This window comes from Oncorhynchus masou, chromosome 31 (assembly GCF_036934945.1).
Source record: "Oncorhynchus masou masou isolate Uvic2021 chromosome 31, UVic_Omas_1.1, whole genome shotgun sequence".
Lineage (NCBI taxonomy): Eukaryota > Metazoa > Chordata > Actinopteri > Salmoniformes > Salmonidae > Oncorhynchus > Oncorhynchus masou.
This window is the reverse complement of record NC_088242.1, coordinates 25,238,818-25,255,952: the sequence shown is the minus strand read 5'-3', so window position 1 is coordinate 25,255,952 and position 17,135 is coordinate 25,238,818. Positions and strand designations below refer to the sequence as shown.

The 17,135-nt window shown below is 45.3% G+C and overlaps 1 protein-coding gene across 1 annotated transcript; it reads left to right on the top strand.

Annotated features, from left to right (window-relative positions):
• The first annotated feature begins 1,146 nt into the window (after window positions 1-1,146).
• On the top strand, window positions 1,147-17,000 carry dlgap5 (discs, large (Drosophila) homolog-associated protein 5). The gene is made up of 16 exons (XM_064952763.1): window positions 1,147-1,531; window positions 1,776-2,020; window positions 2,266-2,441; window positions 9,092-9,163; window positions 9,355-9,394; window positions 9,518-9,565; window positions 9,706-9,864; window positions 9,989-10,286; window positions 10,498-10,665; window positions 10,786-10,874; window positions 10,984-11,144; window positions 12,048-12,411; window positions 12,621-13,600; window positions 15,944-16,121; window positions 16,261-16,304; window positions 16,494-17,000. The coding sequence occupies exons 2-16, from the start codon at window positions 1,780-1,782 to the stop codon at window positions 16,608-16,610; spliced, it is 3,135 nt and encodes a 1,044-aa protein (XP_064808835.1). The 5' UTR covers window positions 1,147-1,531; window positions 1,776-1,779; the 3' UTR covers window positions 16,611-17,000.
• Window positions 17,001-17,135: the final 135 nt, after the last annotated feature.

The window sequence follows — 17,135 nt, the reverse complement described above, 5'->3', positions numbered from 1 at the left end:
CCATTGTTGAGGAAACTGCTAAATTGACTTAAGATCAGCGTCTAGGGGCAACTTCATTCACCCTTCTCCGTCTGGCCTAGATCTTGCCACAAGTAGGTCCCAAACTAATACAGGGTCAGATATTTTTTCACAGGGTGGTGCATAATTGGCCCAGTCATTGTAAATCAAAAGAATTTGTTCTTAACTGACTTGCCCAGTTAAATAAAAGTTCATTTAAAAAATGTAAAATCTGACTGTGGTGCAATTTCTGCCATGGTGCCATAAAGGCCCTTAGCTCACATAAATGAAGTGCAGTCTTTTTCACCTGGGAGATATGGTCTGTCTCATGGGTGCAGTGCTGCCAACTTTGCGACTTTGTCGCTATATTTAGCGAGTATTCAGACCCCTCTAGTGACACATTTTCAATAAAGTGACTAACGACAAATCTAGTGACTTTTTCTGGTGTTATTGGAGACTGACGGGAAAGCATGTATCATTCTTACTCTTCTCAACAAGCAGCAGGTGCTGCCATGGGCCCCACCCCTGTCCCAAAGCACTCACAGGTGGCCCAGTCCTCATGCAGCAGTCCCTCCCAGCTGCAGTCAGAGCAGGAGATGTTCACCCCTCCGCTTCCAGACTGCAAATTAATCGTGCATATGGCGCAGCTGACTGACCCCTAAGGCTTACATAAAAAAAACAATTAACCTGAATTAGGGCCAGACTACTTAATATAATTTTCTCACATTGCCATTGAAAGTTTTTTTCTATTGTCTCTTTTTGGGTCCTTTTAGACTGTTAATGTAGATTGTATACAATTTTTTTATTTGAATGATTGCAAGATCGAATCCCAGAGCCGACAAGGTAAAAATCTGTCCTTCCGCCCCTGAACAAGGCAGTTAACCCACTGTTCCTATGCCATCATTGAAAATAATAATTTGTTCTTAACTGACTTGCCTAATTAAAAAATAAATTAAAAAACATGCACATTGCAAATTATGCGATTACGTCATTTGGCGACTTTTAGGATAGCCAATAGCTACTTTCCTTACTGAGGAGTTTGGCAACACTGCATGGGTGTGTTCCTGTGCGTTGAGAGTAGGCTAGGATATCATATTACAAGGTGAATTTTGAAATGAGCAAAGTGGAGAGAAGATGAGTGTGAGAAACAGTCAAATTCCATAGGACTAGGACATAGAATAACCTTTATGTTAAGTACATTAAATGAGAATAATAACCCGCCAAGGTACTTACAGTTCTATCTTTTTATGTTTGTTTTCTTCGCCTACAAATCAATGAACACACATTTCATAGCACAGAAGAACAACTTCGAAATCTCTAGCCTATCAGCGCGATGCTCCTGCCCGGAAATATATGATCAGCCAATCAGCTTTGAACGGCAGAATTTTCAAAACTGACCCGCCATGTTGTTGTTATTTTTAGTTAGCTAGCTAACTTGGAAGTCGTTTATCCGAGTACTTCCATCCATAAAGGTTGCTAGATAGTTGGACTGCTAGAACTTGGATATCACCAATAATAATTACATTTTAAACAGGTAAGGGTGCACATTGATAAAATCCTATGTTGATTAATATATCTCATAACTCGGTAGAGCATATTAAGCGTCAGTGACTAACCGTGACTGCTACTAGTAAGATAGCCAGCTAGTGTGTTTGGCTCATCGTTTGCTAACTAACGTTTTCTAAATATATACAACCACACGATAATCAATATGTATTTGTCTGTAACAACGTGTTAATAACTAGTAGTTTAATGCATTGTATGTATATTTGTCACAGGATCATGGACTCAATGGAAGCTCGTTTCGGCCACATGCGTCAGCGTGACACCAGTGTGGACATGCTGCGGGTGAAGATGTCTCGGAGACGGTCGCAGTCCCAGAAGGAGAACCGAGACAAGGCCCTGAACAGCCGCAGACAGCTTGACAAACTCCCCGAACTGGAATGCTCTCAACTGGACATGTCTGTTGCTGAACATGTGTCAGTAATTCAAGAAAAAGCACCGAATGCAAAACAAGTGAAAAGTGAGTTTGTGTGCTTTTGTTGTGCATTCGTGGATCACTTATTTAGCTACCTAACAGTATTCTCAAGGTAACGTTACTGTAGTCAGGTTAGCTGGCTTGAATATTTTCTTCTCTGAAACTGGTGTCAAAAAAAAATGTGCCTGAGCCAACTTCGCCCTCATGCCTCTTCATCCTCCACGCCCACCAATATTATGTAATCCCACACTGATCTATTTTCTCTCCAACTCCCTCATTCTATTTCTCAGACACTGCAGTGGAGGAGCGAATTAAAAAGCTTGCACGCTACAAAGAGAAGAAGGAGCTTGTGAAGGAGAAAGAGAAGAGGGCAAGGGAGAAGAAGGGGGTGTTTAAAGTTGGGCTATACCGGCCCCAGCCCCTGGCCCCTCTACCTCAGGCCCCAGCTGCAACGACCAAAGCCATGGTGAGGGGGCACAGCTTAACACAGAGTCTGTATACTGCTGACATATCTATAGATAGTATATCCATCGTCCTTGGGAGTCATCGTTCAATCGTTGAGTTGATGAAATGTACTTGACTCGTCACCAGAGGGTGAACTTGATGTGCTCAATACTCATGGGGATATAAGACAGTGGCGGTCGGTGCCGTTTTAAGTTGAGGGAGGACAAAATGTTTTTTTTATACACTTGGCCTTATTTCTATTACATCATATTTGCTGACTGTCGTTCATCTTCCATTCACCCAGCTCAATGTAAAATTTATAGGTTTAGGCTACAACCGGATAATACAATTTTCCATATACCCATCATGAGGTTGCTACAGCAGGTCAGGAGAATTTAGTAATCCAGGCAGTGACACATTCTATACCTCCTTGCACATGTATCTAGCTGATTTGGGGTGTAATCATTAGTCCAACAGTTGCAAACGAGTTTCTATTGGACAACAGGTATGTTTATCCCTGTTTTGTTCTGTTTGCTTCCTTTAAGAAACGTTTTCAACAATTGGCGCAATGAATACACTCCTGATCACAGTTCACTTTCATAGCAGCCACATACAAACAGCATAATAATTTGCTCATTGTCTAATTCCTTTGGCAGCTATACGCTCTCCTCTCACCTTTTCCCTTTGCTTGTGGACTTCAGTGCACAGTACAACAGCTGCCTATGACCAGGTCGAAAAAACCTTTCCATACCATAACCGCTAACTGGTACACACAGCTTACATCGGGGCGGCAGGGTAGCCTAGTGGTTAGAGCGTTGGACTAGTAATCGGAAGGTTGTGAGTTCAAACCCCTGAGCTGACAAGGAACAAATCTGTCGTTCTGCCACTGAACAGGCAGTTAACCCACTGTTCCCAGGCCGTAATTGAAAATAAGAATTTGTTCTTAACTGACTTGCCTGGTTAAATAAAGGTATAATAATAAAATAGAAAAAATTGTTGTCCCCTAATGTTAGTCAACATAGTTAACTACTAGAACTAACGCGTTAATAAACCCGCTACAATCGTGCAGTTTAGCAGTTACAATGGCAATAAATTAATAAAACCAAAAGCTTACGTTGACTTGGAAGAGTTTGTGTTGGATAGCCAGCCCGTAAACATAGCATCCATCTGTTTGAGTAGGCTAAACTAGCTAGCTGCATTTGCAAGCTAGGTAACATTTGCTAGCTCGGTAAGTGAAAGTGGAGGAAAAAAAAACGCAATTACTTCAAAAGTATTCACCCCCCTTGGCGTTTTTCGTATTTTGTTGCATTACAACCTGTAATATAAATAGTTTTTTGGGGGGGGATTTCATGTAATGGACATGCACAAAATAGTCAAATTTAGTGAAATGAAAAAAAATAACTTGTTTAAAAAAAGAATGTAAACTGAAAAGTGGTGGGTGCATTTGTATTCACCCCCTTCGCTATGAAGCCCCTAAATAAGATCTGGTGCAACCAATTATCTTCAAAGTCACATAATTAGTTAAAAAATTCCACCTGTGTGCAATCTGTGTCACATGATCTCAGTATGTGTGTATATGTGTCTGTTCTGAAAGGCCCCCGAGTTTGCAACACCACTGAGCAAGGGGCACTATGAAGACCATGGAGCTCTCCAAACAGGTCAGGGACAAAGTTGTGGAGTACAGATCAGGGTTGGGTTATAAAAAAAAACATTGAACAGCCCACGGAGCACCATTAAATCCATTATTAAATAATGGAATGAATATGGCACCACAACAAACCTGCCAAGAGAGGGCCTGCCCACAAGAGGCGCAACAAAGATAACCCTGAAGGAGTTGCAAAATTATAATCTCCGCTGTGGAGCATCTGTCCATAGGACAACTTTAAGCTGTACACTCCACAGAGCTGGGCTTTACAGAAGTGTGAAAAAAGCCATTGCTTAAAGAAGAAAAATGCGAACACGTTTGGTGTTCGCCAAAAGGCATGTGGGAGACTCCCCAAACATATGGAAGAAGGTACTCTGGTCAGATGAGACTAAAATTGGGCTTTTTGGCCATTAAGGAAAACACTGTCTGGCGCAAACCCAACACCTTGCATCACCCCGAGAACACCATCTCCACAGTGAAGCATGGTGGTGGCAGCATCAACCAAGATGGCATAGCAGTCGGATATGTGTTTTGTCTTGTACCGTCCTGTCCCGAGTAAATATTGTATTCCCCCCCGGTATATATTTGAATCTCACTTTTCATCTACGGACTGAATATACTCTCCTGCAACCCGCCTCACCCTATGTGGTAGTATTTTTATGCCTAAGAACCGGTACCCCAATCAGAAGCTAGCCAGCTAAATAGCTAGTAGTCAGTCAGCCACTGCTAGCGGTCTTCACCGTTAACTTGGACACCAGCCAGCCTCAGCTCGGTCAATACCTGCCAGTCCGCCGACGTAATCGTCCGAGGTGGTTTCAACGGGCCCTGTCGTTGCGACGACGCCAAAGGCCCATCTGCTAGCCCCGGCCCGCTAGCTGTCTGAATTTCTGTGTCTCCAGCTCACCTAGCGTAGTAGCGATCACTGAATCGGCTCCCTGACTCACCTATTGCTACTCGCTGGAACCTATGATCACTTGGCTACACATGCCTCTCCCTAATGTCAATATGCCTTGTCTATTGCTGTTTTGGTTAGTGATTGTCTTTTCACTGTAGAGCCTCCAGCCCTGCCCAATATGCCTTAGATATCCCTTTTGTCCTGCCTCTCACATATGCGGTGACCTCATCTGGCTTAACTGTTGCCTCCAGAGACAAAACCTCTCGTCACAATGCCTAGGTTTACCTCCACTGTACTTACATCCTACCATACCCTTGTCTGTACGTTATGCCTTGAATCTATTCGTCCACGCCCAGAAACCTGCTCCATTTACTCTCTGTTCCGAACGCACTAGACGGCCAGTTCTTATATCCTTTAGCCGTACCCTTAGCCTACTCCTCCTCTGGTAATGTAGAGGTTTAATTTGTTGACTTTCGTAACCGTAAAAGCCGTGGTATCATGCGTGGCCTCCTCCCTAAGTTTATTTTATTCACTGCGTTAGCACACTTCGCCAACACTGATGTCCTAGCCGTGTCTGAATCCTGGCTTAGGAAGGCCACCAAAAATCCAGAAATTTCCAACTACAACATTTTCCGACAAGATAGAACTGCCAAAGGGGGCTAGGTTAGCCTGCAGAGTTCTGTCATACTGACCAGGTCTGTGCCCAAACAATTCAAGCTTCTACTTTTAAAAATCCCCCTTTCCAGAAATAAGTCTCTCACCATTGCCGCCTGTTATAGACCCCCCTCAGCCTCCAGCTGTGCCCTGGACACCATATGTGAATTGATTGCCCCCCATCTATTTTCAGAGCTCGTACTGTTGGGTGACCTAAACTGGGATATGCTTAACACCCCGGCCGTCCAACCATCTAAACTAGATGCCCTCAATCTCACAAATTATCAAGGAACCTACCAGGTACAACCCTAAATCTGTAACCATGGGCACCCTCTTAGATATCATCCTGACCAATTTGCCCTCTAAATACACCTTTGCTGTCTTCAACCAGGATCTCAGCGATCACTGCCTCATTGCCTGCGTCCTTAATGGGTCCGCGGTCAAACGACCACCCCATATCACTGTCAAACGCTCCCGAAAACACTTCAGCAAGCAGGCCTTTCTAATCGACCTGGCCCGGGTATCCTGGAAGAATATGGAACTCATCCCGTCAGTAGAGGATGCCTGGTTGTGCTTTTAAAATGGCTTTCCTCATCATCTTAAATAAGCATGCCCAGTTCAAAAAATGTAGAACTAAGAACAGATATCGCACTTGGTTCACCCCAGACTTGACTGCCCTTGACCTGCACAAAAACATACTGTGGCTTTCTGCATTAGCATCGAGTAGCCCAAGCGATATGCTATTTTTCAGGGAAGTTAGGAACTAATATACATAGTCAATTAGGAAAGCTAAGGCTAGCTTTTTTAAACAGAAATTTGCATCCTGTATAACCAACTTCAAAAAGTTGTGGGACACTGTAAAGTCCATGGAGAATAAGAGCACCATCTCTCAGATGCCCACTGCACTGAGGCTAGGAAACAATGTCACCACAATAAATCTACTATAATAATTGATTATTTCAATAAGCATTTTTCTACAGATGGCCATGCTTTCCACCTGGCTACCCCTAGCCCGACCAACAGCTCTGCACCCCCTGCAGCAACTTGCCCAAATTCAGACAGCTGATGTTTTGAAAGCGCTGCAAAATGTGGATCCTTACAAATCAGGTGGGCTAGACAACCTGGACCCTCTCTTTCTAAAATAATCTGCCGCAATTGTTGCAACCCCTATTACTAGCCTGTTCAACCTCTTTTGTATCGTCTGAGATCCCCAAAGATAGGAAAGCTGCCGCGGTCATCCCCCTCTTCAAAGGGGTTGACACTCTAGACTCACACTGTTACAGTCCAATATCTATCCTACCCTGCATTTCTAAGGTCTTCAAATGCCAAGTTAACAAACAGATCACCGACCATTTTGAATCCCACCGTACTTTCTCCACTTTGCAATCTGGTGTCCAAGTTGGTCATGGGTGCACCTCAGCCACACTCAAGGTCCTAGACGATATCATAACCGCCATCGATAAAAGACAATACTGTGCAGCCATTTCATCGACCTGGCCAAGGCTTTCGACTCTGTCAATCACCGCATTCTTATCGGCAGACTCAATAGCTTTGGTTTCTCAAATGACTGCTTCGCCTGGTTCACCAACTACTTCTCAGAGTTAAGTGTGTCAAATCGGAGGGCCTGTTGTCCGGACCTCTGGCAGTCTCTATGGGGGTGCCACACGGTTCAATTCTCGGGCTGACTCTTTTTTTTCTGTATATAGCAATGATGTCGCTCTTGCTGCTGGTGATTCTCTGATCCACCTCTACGCAGACAACACCATTCTGTATACATCTGGCACTTCTTTGGACACTGTGTTAACTAACCTCCAAACGAGCTTCAATGGCCCTAACTTCATATTCGTCGCCAAACCCACTGGCTCCAGGTCATCTATAAGTCTTTGATAGGTAAAGCCCCACCTTATCTAATCTCACTGGTCACCATAGCTGCACCCACCCGCAGCACGCGCTCCTGCAGGTATATTTCACTGGTCAGCCCCAAAGCCAACACTTACTTTGGCCGCCTTTCCTTCCAGTTCTGCTGCCCATGACTGGAACTAATTGCAAAAATAATTTAAGCTGGAGACTTATATCTCCCTCTCTAACTTTAAGCATCAGCTGTCAGAGCAGCTTACCGATCACTATACCTGTAAATGGCACAACCAACTACATCCCCATATTGTTATTTATCTTCTTGCTCTTTTTCACCCCAGTATCTCTACTTGCGCATCTATCACTCCAGTGTTAATGCACAATTGTAATTATTTCACCTCTGTGGTCTATTTATTGCCTTAACTCCCTAATCTTCTACATTTGCACACATTGTACATTGTTAGAGGTTTTCTATTTTCTTATAGCCTGTACGTTTGTTTGTGTAACTCTGTTGTTTTTGTCGCACTGCTTTGCTTTATGAGAACTTGTTCTCAACTGGCCTACCTGCTTAAATAAAGGTGAAAATTTAAAAAATGTTTTGAAGATTGCTGTACACCAGCGGAACCCATCCAACTTGAAGAATCTGGAGCAGTTTTGCAAAACTCCCAGTAGCTAGATTAGCTATAGTTTATGCTTTCAGTAGTAGATTAATGATTTGATTGCGTCAACATATCAGTTCATACTGCAAGAGCTCTGATAGGTTGGAGGACGTCCTCCGGAAGTTGTCATAATTACTGTGGAAGTCTGTGGAAGGGGGTGAGAACCATAAGCCTCCTAGGTTTTGTATTGAAGTCAATGTAACCAGAGGAGGATGGAAACTAACTGTCCTCCGGCTACACCATGGTGTTAAGGCTGCTGTAGACCTTTGTTGCAAAACTGTGTGTTTTAATCAATTATTTGGTGACGTGACTATATTTAGTATAGTTTTATCTAAAAAAAAACAGGACCACTTTTTTGTTTCACTATTTTTATGAAAGTCCCCTTGCTCCTCTGAGGAGCCTCCACTGATATAAGAACAGAACTGGTGTTCTTAAGCCACGTTTATACCTGGTGCTAACATGCGTCCTTTGTCCCGATTGTGTCCACATCCTGATAGTGCCCATATTTGTAGACTGTTGTAGACGATCAAAAGACACATTGCTGTCTGATTTTGATCAGATCTTCCTGACCACCACCGGAGGTAGTCGGGCACGCATTGTCTGTGTATCTCTCAAGTGTAGACTAATCTGGACAGTGACACCATTTAAATCCTCATTATCCTACCTTCAATCATTGACAGCTGGCACAATTGACTTATGACAGCAATATGTTTTAAAATAAATATTATTTTTGAAAGATTATCTTTCACATTTGCATACAGGGAGGGACCAGGAAATCTGGTCCCAATGTGGACACAGTGGCTGGATGAGACATTTTACTACCATGTGTAAACACATTTGAAAATGTGGTAACAATCCGATTGTGGACAAGACCAAGAAAAAGGATGCCAGTCAGCACCAGGTATAAGCAAGGATTTAGTGGTGTTACGTTGTCATAACGTGGCCTTGCCTTTTCCTCCTACCAGGCAACAACGACAGTGGTCCTGCCCCAATCCACCAGAGTGACGCGCTCAACCATGAGGCAGCAGGACCCCAAGGTGATTTTTTTTTTTTTTTTTATGTATAAAAAAAAAATAATAATTGCCCTACCAAGTCTGCATTTTGCTCTGCACACATCTTTTATATAAGATGTTCTATTAGATTATTTAGTCAATAACTATAATAGCAGCTTTTTGGAATAACCATATAATTGACAAAATGCTGTATTTTCTCTGTTCCATTGACCTAGGCACCACAGACTATTGACACTGTCCCTGCTTCAAGAAAAGGTTGGTGTTTTTTGTTGTTTGAAAAACAATTTTCCACCCTGTATAATCATTGAATGGTGTGCTTAGTTCAAAACCTGTATGTACTGACTGCTAACCCCTTAACTTGACCTGGTTCTGTCTTAGTTGAACCAGCTGTGGTCAGGTCAACCAGGAGAACGAAGATCACTTTAGGTAACACTTGTAACCATGACAAAAATATTGTCAGCTGTTCTAAACATTACGCCTCAACCTTTTTGTTTAGCCAATTATTTAACCCCAATAAACATATCCTTGACTTGTAACGCAACTGTTCTTTTTCCACTTTCCTGCAGGTGAACCAGTCGTCAGAGCCCCATCCACAAGGTCAGCTAACAGGCCTCTGGTCTCTGTGGCCCCGGTGGCAAAGGACAAACCTGCTGCAGCTCCCAAGACCAGATCAAATGCCAAGCAGTCTGCATCACCACCTGTTGGCAGAGGGAGGAACACCAGGGGTGAGCTTTGGCAGCTGACATCAGATGCTTCATATGCATTATTCCTCCACAGCATTTTATGTGGTTTCCCCCATTTTATTTCTGCATTAAAAAAAAGAAAAGTACATTTTGACATTCTCTTTAGGCAATACTGAAAGCAATAAGCAAGCTGCTGTAAAAGTGAAAAAGCCAGTGGAGGAGCCCAGGGCTGCCAGCCCGCCACCCCCCAGTGTAAAGGAGGAGAAGATGGTAGAAGTCCCTTCCCCTGCTGATCCAGAACCTGTCCCAGCCCAGACCTCCTCCCTCCCCCCTCCAGCCCCTACCCCGTCCTCCTTCGCTCCTCAGGGCTTTGTGTTCCAGGCCCCAGCAGGCCTGTCCACCTTCAAGCCCACCCCTCTCACCCCCGCTCTGCAGACTCCTTCTTCAAACCCAGGTAACACATTGTGGGTTTTTGATCACTCTGTATCCCTCTGACATATTTTAGATTCCCTTGTAATATTTATTAGGTGCATTAGAGATGCATTTTTTTCTACTGGGTTATAAGAATCTGGTTGATATAATGTTACTGCTTATTAAAATATGACTGGCTGTCATTTCTTACTGGAAACATATTGTCATTTTCCATGTTTTAAATCTTCATCCTCCTCTCTGCAGTGTCCCTGCCTTTGTACTACCACCTGTGCCACTCTGGCTCTCTGACTCGGTGCCCAAAATGAAGCTCAGTGCTCCCTCTCCTGCCAAGTCCCCTGTTCAATCCCCGCCTTCTCCTACTCTGGCCCCTCAGTGTCCCCAGGAACCAGAGCATGATGTGCCCTACTTTAGGTGAGGGTTACATTTTAGCTGACAAACGTATCATGCATATTATATGAAACCAAGTCAACAGCGAAGTTCCTGACCTAGACAAGTGTTGTGTCATGTGATATGTGAATGTGTGTCTGTCAGGTTGGCGGTGGTCAGTGAGACTGAGAGACTGACAGCATTTTGTCAGCAGTGGGAGCCCAGGGTGGATGATGCCTCTATCCCTGAAGAGAGTGAGTGACTTGACGTGTTTTAACCATCTTAAGTGGTCGATTTGGATTTCTATTAGCGAAATGCATCCTACAACATTTCCTCAATGTTTATATCCATCCCTTTGTGAAGTGCGGGACCGTATGCGTACTGCGGTGGGGCAGGCCAGGCTGCTGATGAAGGAAAGGTTTGGTCAGTTCTCTGGCCTGGTGGATGACTGTGAGCTTGGCAGAGGAGAGAAGATCACCACATGCACCGATTTGCAAGGCTTCTGGGACATGGTCTACTACCAGGTGGGTTGGTGACTAGGAGGACATGGTCTACTGCCAGGTGGGTTAGTGACTAGGAGGACATGGTCTACTACCAGGTGGGTTAGTGACTAGGAGGACATGGTTTACTGCCAGGTGGGTTGGTGACTAGGAGGACATGGTCTACTGCCAGGTGGGTTAGTGACTAGGGGGACATGGTCTACTACCAGGTGGGTTAGCGACTAGGAGGACATGGTCTACTACCAGGTGGGTTAGTGACTAGGAGGACATGGTTTACTGCCAGGTGGGTTAGTGACTAGGAGGACATGGTTTACTGCCAGGTGGGTTAGTGACTAGGAGGACATGGTCTACTGCCAGGTGGGGTTAGTGACTAGGAGGACATGGTCTACTGCCAGGTGGGTTAGTGACTAGGAGGACATGGTCTACTACCAGGTGGGTTAGTGACTAGGAGGACATGGTTTACTGCCAGGTGTGTTGGTGACTAGGAGGACATGGTCTACTGCCAGGTGGGTTAGTGACTAGGAGGACATGGTTTACTGCCAGGTGGGTTAGTGACTAGGAGGACATGGTCTACTGCCAGGTGGGTTAGTGACTAGGAGGACATGGTCTACTGCCAGGTGGGTTAGTGACTAGGAGGACATGGTTTACTGCCAGGTGGGTTAGTGACTAGGAGAACATGGTCTACTGCCAGGTGTGTGTGTGTAGAATTAGATGAACAGACACGGGTGTTTAGTTTGTATATGCTTGACTGTTTGTATATGCTTGACTGTTAACACTAAATGTAAGCTATACTAGCTACCTCTAGGAAGAATTACCACCTAGATTGGTACAGCATTCTAAAAGGTTGAAAATGTGGAAATGTGGCAAGCTTTCTAAAAAGGCACCCCCTCTTTCCTCAATCACCTTGTTCGACGCTTCCTTTTTCAGGTAGAAGACGTGAACAATAAGTTTGGTGCTCTGAGGGAAGCAGAGTCTAAGGGTTGGCAGGAGGAGAGAAAGCCCCCACCACGACAGAGGAAGGTGGTCAAGAAGACGGCCTCTGCTCCGGTGGCAAAGCCTGTTGGTGGAGCTGCCGCCAAGTCTCGTCTGGCTGCCATCAAGGCTGCTATTAAGGTCAAGCAGCAAGCTGCAGAGGCAGAGAAGGCAGTCCAGGCTACAGGGCCAGGCAGTGCTGTGGACGACCCTGCTCCAGCTCCTCAGGGCCCCCAGGCAGAGATCTTGGCCCCAGAGTCACCGGTGGTGGTGTTCCAGGGAGGCTTCTTCCAGGTGGAGAGTCCCGCCAAACTCACAGGTGAGAGTCATACCTCTGCTGTTCTTCACCCATGCCTCCCCTCAACTGTTGTGATGCACAGAGATATGGAGGGAGGCAGAGGAAGATGCATAGAGTGGCAGGCTGAAAGGACAGAGGGTTTGCGCGGGCCTGGAAGACCGCTGACATCTCCCTCTGTCAGTGTTAGAGTTGTGAATTGAATGACTGCTGTGTTGTCTCTGTCTTTTTAGGCTCTGTGAGGAGATCAACCCGTGTAGCTGCCAGGCCGCCTCAGGCATCTCCCTGCTCTGTCACCAAGTTCTCCACCCCCGTCAGAACCCGCCACTCCAACGCTGCTGCAGCTGCACAACCCTCTACTCTCCCCTGCCTCACCCCTGCTCGCTCCACCCTCACCCCTGCTCGCTCCACCCTCACCCCTGCTCGCTCCACCCTCACCCCTGCTCGCTCCACCCTCACCCCTGCTCGCTCCACCCTCACCCCTGCTCGCTCCACCCTCTCCCCTGCCCATCTGTCTGATGCCACCCCACTCTGCACCCTGGCCCCCGCCAAGAATAGCCCCACCAGAGTCTCTCTCTGCTTCTCACCAGTCAAAGAAGCTTTGATAGACGCCCAGTCAGAGGAAGGCCCCATCTACCAACCAGAGCTAGTCTCGGTCCAGAATGAAGTCACTCCTGACCAACCAGAGCCCGAGAGCATGCAGGAAGCTTGTGACCAATCGGAGGTTGTCACAGAGCCCACTGTTTGCCATGAGGAGCACATTGAGAGCTCTGAGTCTGAGAAAATGAGCCAATCACCATCCAACACGCAACAGCTGACCAATGACGAAATGCCCCAAGAAGTCGTCAGCCAATCGGTGTTGGCCGCAGAGGAGCCCAACCAATCGGAGCTCCTGGCCATGCCTGAAGTGAGCAGCACTTTGGCGACCCAGTCAATCCTATCCTCTACTTCACTCCAGGACAGAGAAGAAGATTTAGAGGCCTACGATATCAGCCTACCCATCTCACCAAGGCTTCCCCTCTCTCCTTCACTGCCCCACACTCCCACCTATGGAGCAGAGTTCTCCCCCGTCAGGAGCCCTGCCTTCAGCTTCACCCTCTCCTCCAATCCAGCCAGGCCAAAACCTACCGAGGACAGCCTATCTCTCCTCTCCTCACCCATCGTCTCAGCTAATGCCGATGTGACAGTGACTCCAAACAGTTATATCAGTGAGGTAAGTTTTTTTTGGCAAAGGAGATACGTGTGTGTGTGTGTGTGTGTGTGTATATATATATATATATATATATATATATATATATATATATATATATATATATATATATATATACTCAGCAAAAAAAAAACGTCCTCTCACTGTTAACTGCGTTTATTTTCAGCGAACTTAACATGTAAAAATATTTGTATGAACATAACAAGATTCAACAACAGACAAACTGAACAAGTTCAATAGACATGTGACTAACATAAATGGAATAATGTGTCCCTGAACAAAGGGGGTGGGGTCAAAAGTAAGTCAGTATCTGATGTGGCCACCAGCTGCATTAAGTACTGCAGTGCATCTCCTTCTTATGATTTGCCAGTACTTGCTGTGAGATGTTTCCCCACTCTTCCACCAAGGCACCTGCAAGTTCCCGGATAGGAATGGCCCTATCCCTCACCCTCCGATCCAACAGGTCCCAGACGTGCTCAATGGGATTGAGATTTGGGCTCTTCGCTGGCCATGGCAGAACACTGACATTCCTGTCTTGCAGGAAATCACACACAGAACGAGCAGTATGGCTGGTGGCATTGTCATGCTGGAGGGTCATGTCAGGACGAGCCTGCAGGAAGGGTATCAGATGAGGGAGGAGGAGTTCTTCCCTGTAATGCACAGCATTGAGATTGCCTGCAATGACAACAAGCTCAGTCTGATGATGCTGTGACACACCGCCCCAGACCATGACGGATCCTCCACCTCCAAATCGTTCCCGCTCCAGAGTACAGGCTCATTCCTTCGATGATAAACGCGAATCTGACCATCACCCCTGGTGACACAAAACCGCGACTCATCAGTGAAGAGCACTTTTTGCCAGTCCTGTCTGGTCGAGCGACGGTGGGTTTGTGCCCATGGGTGACATTTATTGCCATGGTCACATCTGCAGTCCTCATTTCTCCTTGCAGCATGCCTAAGGCACATTCACACAGATGAGCAGGGACCCTGGGCATCTTTCTTTTGGTGTTTTACAGAGTTTGTAGAAAGGCCTCTTTAGTGCCCTAAGTTTTCTTAACTGTGACCTTAATTGCCTACCATCTCTAAGCTGTCAGTGTCTTAAGTGTCTTATGGTTCATTCAACAAGCATGGGAAACAGCGATTAAACCCTTCACAATGAAGATCTGTTAAGTTATTTGGATTTTTATGAATTGTCTTTGAAAGACAGGATCCTGAAGAAGGGACGTCTTTATGTATGTATGTATGTATGTATGTATGTATGTGTGTGTGTACACCCCTTCAAATTAGTGGATTCCGCTATTTCAGCCACAGCTGTTGCTGACCGGACTATAACATTTATCAAACAGCCATGGAGAATCTCCATAGACAAATATTGGCAGTAGAGCTGAGTTACTTTCAACGTGGCATCGTCATAGGATGCCACTTTCCCAACAAGTCAGTTCGTCAAATTTCTGCCCTATTAGAGCTGCCCTGGTCAACTGTAAGTGCTGTTATTGTGAAGTGGAAATGTCTAGGAGCAACAACAGCTCAACTGGAGTGGTAGGCCACACATGCTCACAGAACGGGACCACTGAGTGCTGAAGCACGTAATAATAGTCTGTCCTCAGTTGCAACACTCTCTACCGAGTTCCGAACTGCCTCTGGAAGCAACATCAGCACAAGGAACTGTTCATCGGGAACAGGAAATGGGTTTCCGTGGCCGAGCAGTCGCACAGAAGACTAAGATAATTTTGCGAAATACCAAGAGTGGTGTAAAGCTTGCCGCTGTTGGACTCTGGGGCAGTGGAAACGCCTTCTCTGGAGTGATGAATCACGTTTCACCATCTGGCAGTCAGACAGAAGAATCTTGGTTTGGTGGATGCTTGGAGAAAACTACCTGCCCCAATTTTATATTGGCAACTTTGAATTTTGGTGTAGGAGGAATAACGTTCTAGGGCTGTTCTTCATGGTTCAGGATAAGCCCCATAGTTCTAGTGAAGGGAAATCTTAACGCTGAAGCATACAATGACATTCTAGATGATTCTGTGCTGCCAACTTTGTTGAAAACCTTTTGGATTAATTGGAACGCAGACTGCGAGCCAGGCCTAATTGCCCAACATCAGTGCCAGACCTTACTCATGCTCTTGTGGCTGAATGGAAGCAAGTCCCCGCAGCAATGCTCCAAAACCAGTGGAAAGCTTCCCTGGAGGCTGTTACAGCAGTGTAGGGGGGAACAACTCCATATTAATGCCCATAATTTAGGAATGAGATGTTTGAGCAGGTGTCCACATACTTTTGGTCATGTAGTTGAGCTGATCTCTTAATGTATGACTGGTAAGAGGTAATTGTTTTCTCTAAATACACTAGAGTCTTCTGGGGTTGGAGTTTGAGCGCTACCTCCAACCTGTAGCAAGCTGCAGCCTGTCGCCACAGGAGCTGGGTGTTGCTGAGGAGATGCTGTCGCCCATGGCGATAGACGTAGAAATGGAGAGTCCGATGGCTCAGTCTGGAGAGCCCACTTGGGAGGAAGCGTCGTCTCCCACAGGTAAGTGTGTGTGTGTGTGTGTACACATGGGTTTTGGCGCATGGATAGGCTTTGACCTGGATATTTGTATTCCTTATGGTGGATTTGTTTTCTTTTTCAATCAAGTCATTTTTGTATTGCCTCCTCACTCCCATCACAGCGTTTCCCAGTTTGGCACAAATGTTCACCCCACGGACCACAAAGGTTAACTTCCTTGTTTTACCCCCTTCTTTCTTACATTTTTAAAGTATGATTTAATTTGGTGTGGGATCACTTTTCACTATGGTGTTCTGAAATACGTAATTTTACTATGAGGCATGCATTCTTCTCAATTCATCAACTGACCCATGCTGTCCCCACTTCATTCTCCTAAATCTCTTCTCTCTCCTCCAGCCAGTTGAGTCGGACATGTTGCTGTTCACCCCTGATCAGATGGACAGAGTGAGACAGTCAATGTGCCCCAGTGACCTCATGTCATTCACACCTCCATCTAATAGAATGAACAACTGATGAGACCGATTTGCTTAACTGCCGTTTTTCCCCTCCATTTCGCTCTAGAGACTAGTTTTTATTGTCTCAAGAAAATCATTTGTTTATATGCATTGTTACTTTTTTCTAAACTCCTCTAATTGTCAGACAAGTGTTTTTATGTAACTTCAACAGATTTTCAAGAAGTTTCCTTAAATTCTTTGTGCTATGTCTACTACACCTTTTTTATTGAAATACCAAAAAGGCTCCAGGTAGTGTTTCCTAACTATTAAGCACAGTTCCTATGGTGCCCAGGTGTGTGAGGTAAAAAAAACAGGAGTTTCTATATACCGGTAGCCTAAATTCTTCTATGTTGAATATGCATTCTGAAAAACCTTTTGGTTTGTGTAAATAAAATGTTCATTCTTCTAATTGGCCTTCAACAGACTTCTTTTTTTTTAAAGGGTTCCTCTCCTTCAAGCACTATTGAAGCAACGCTGCAACGTGTTATATTTTATAGTGAAGGCTGCAGCAGGAGCCAACTGGTTTGTCAGTGCCTCTTTCTAC

Coding starts and splice junctions, on each gene's coding strand:
- dlgap5 (XM_064952763.1), top strand. CDS start 1,780: ATGGACTCAATGGAAGCTCGTTTCGGCCACATGCGTCAGCGTGACACC. Junction 10,287..10,497: donor TCAAACCCAGGTAACACATT/GTGGGTTTTTGA, acceptor TCCTCTCTGCAG/TGTCCCTGCCTTTGTACTAC. Junction 10,875..10,983: donor TGCCTCTATCCCTGAAGAGA/GTGAGTGACTTG, acceptor CCCTTTGTGAAG/TGCGGGACCGTATGCGTACT.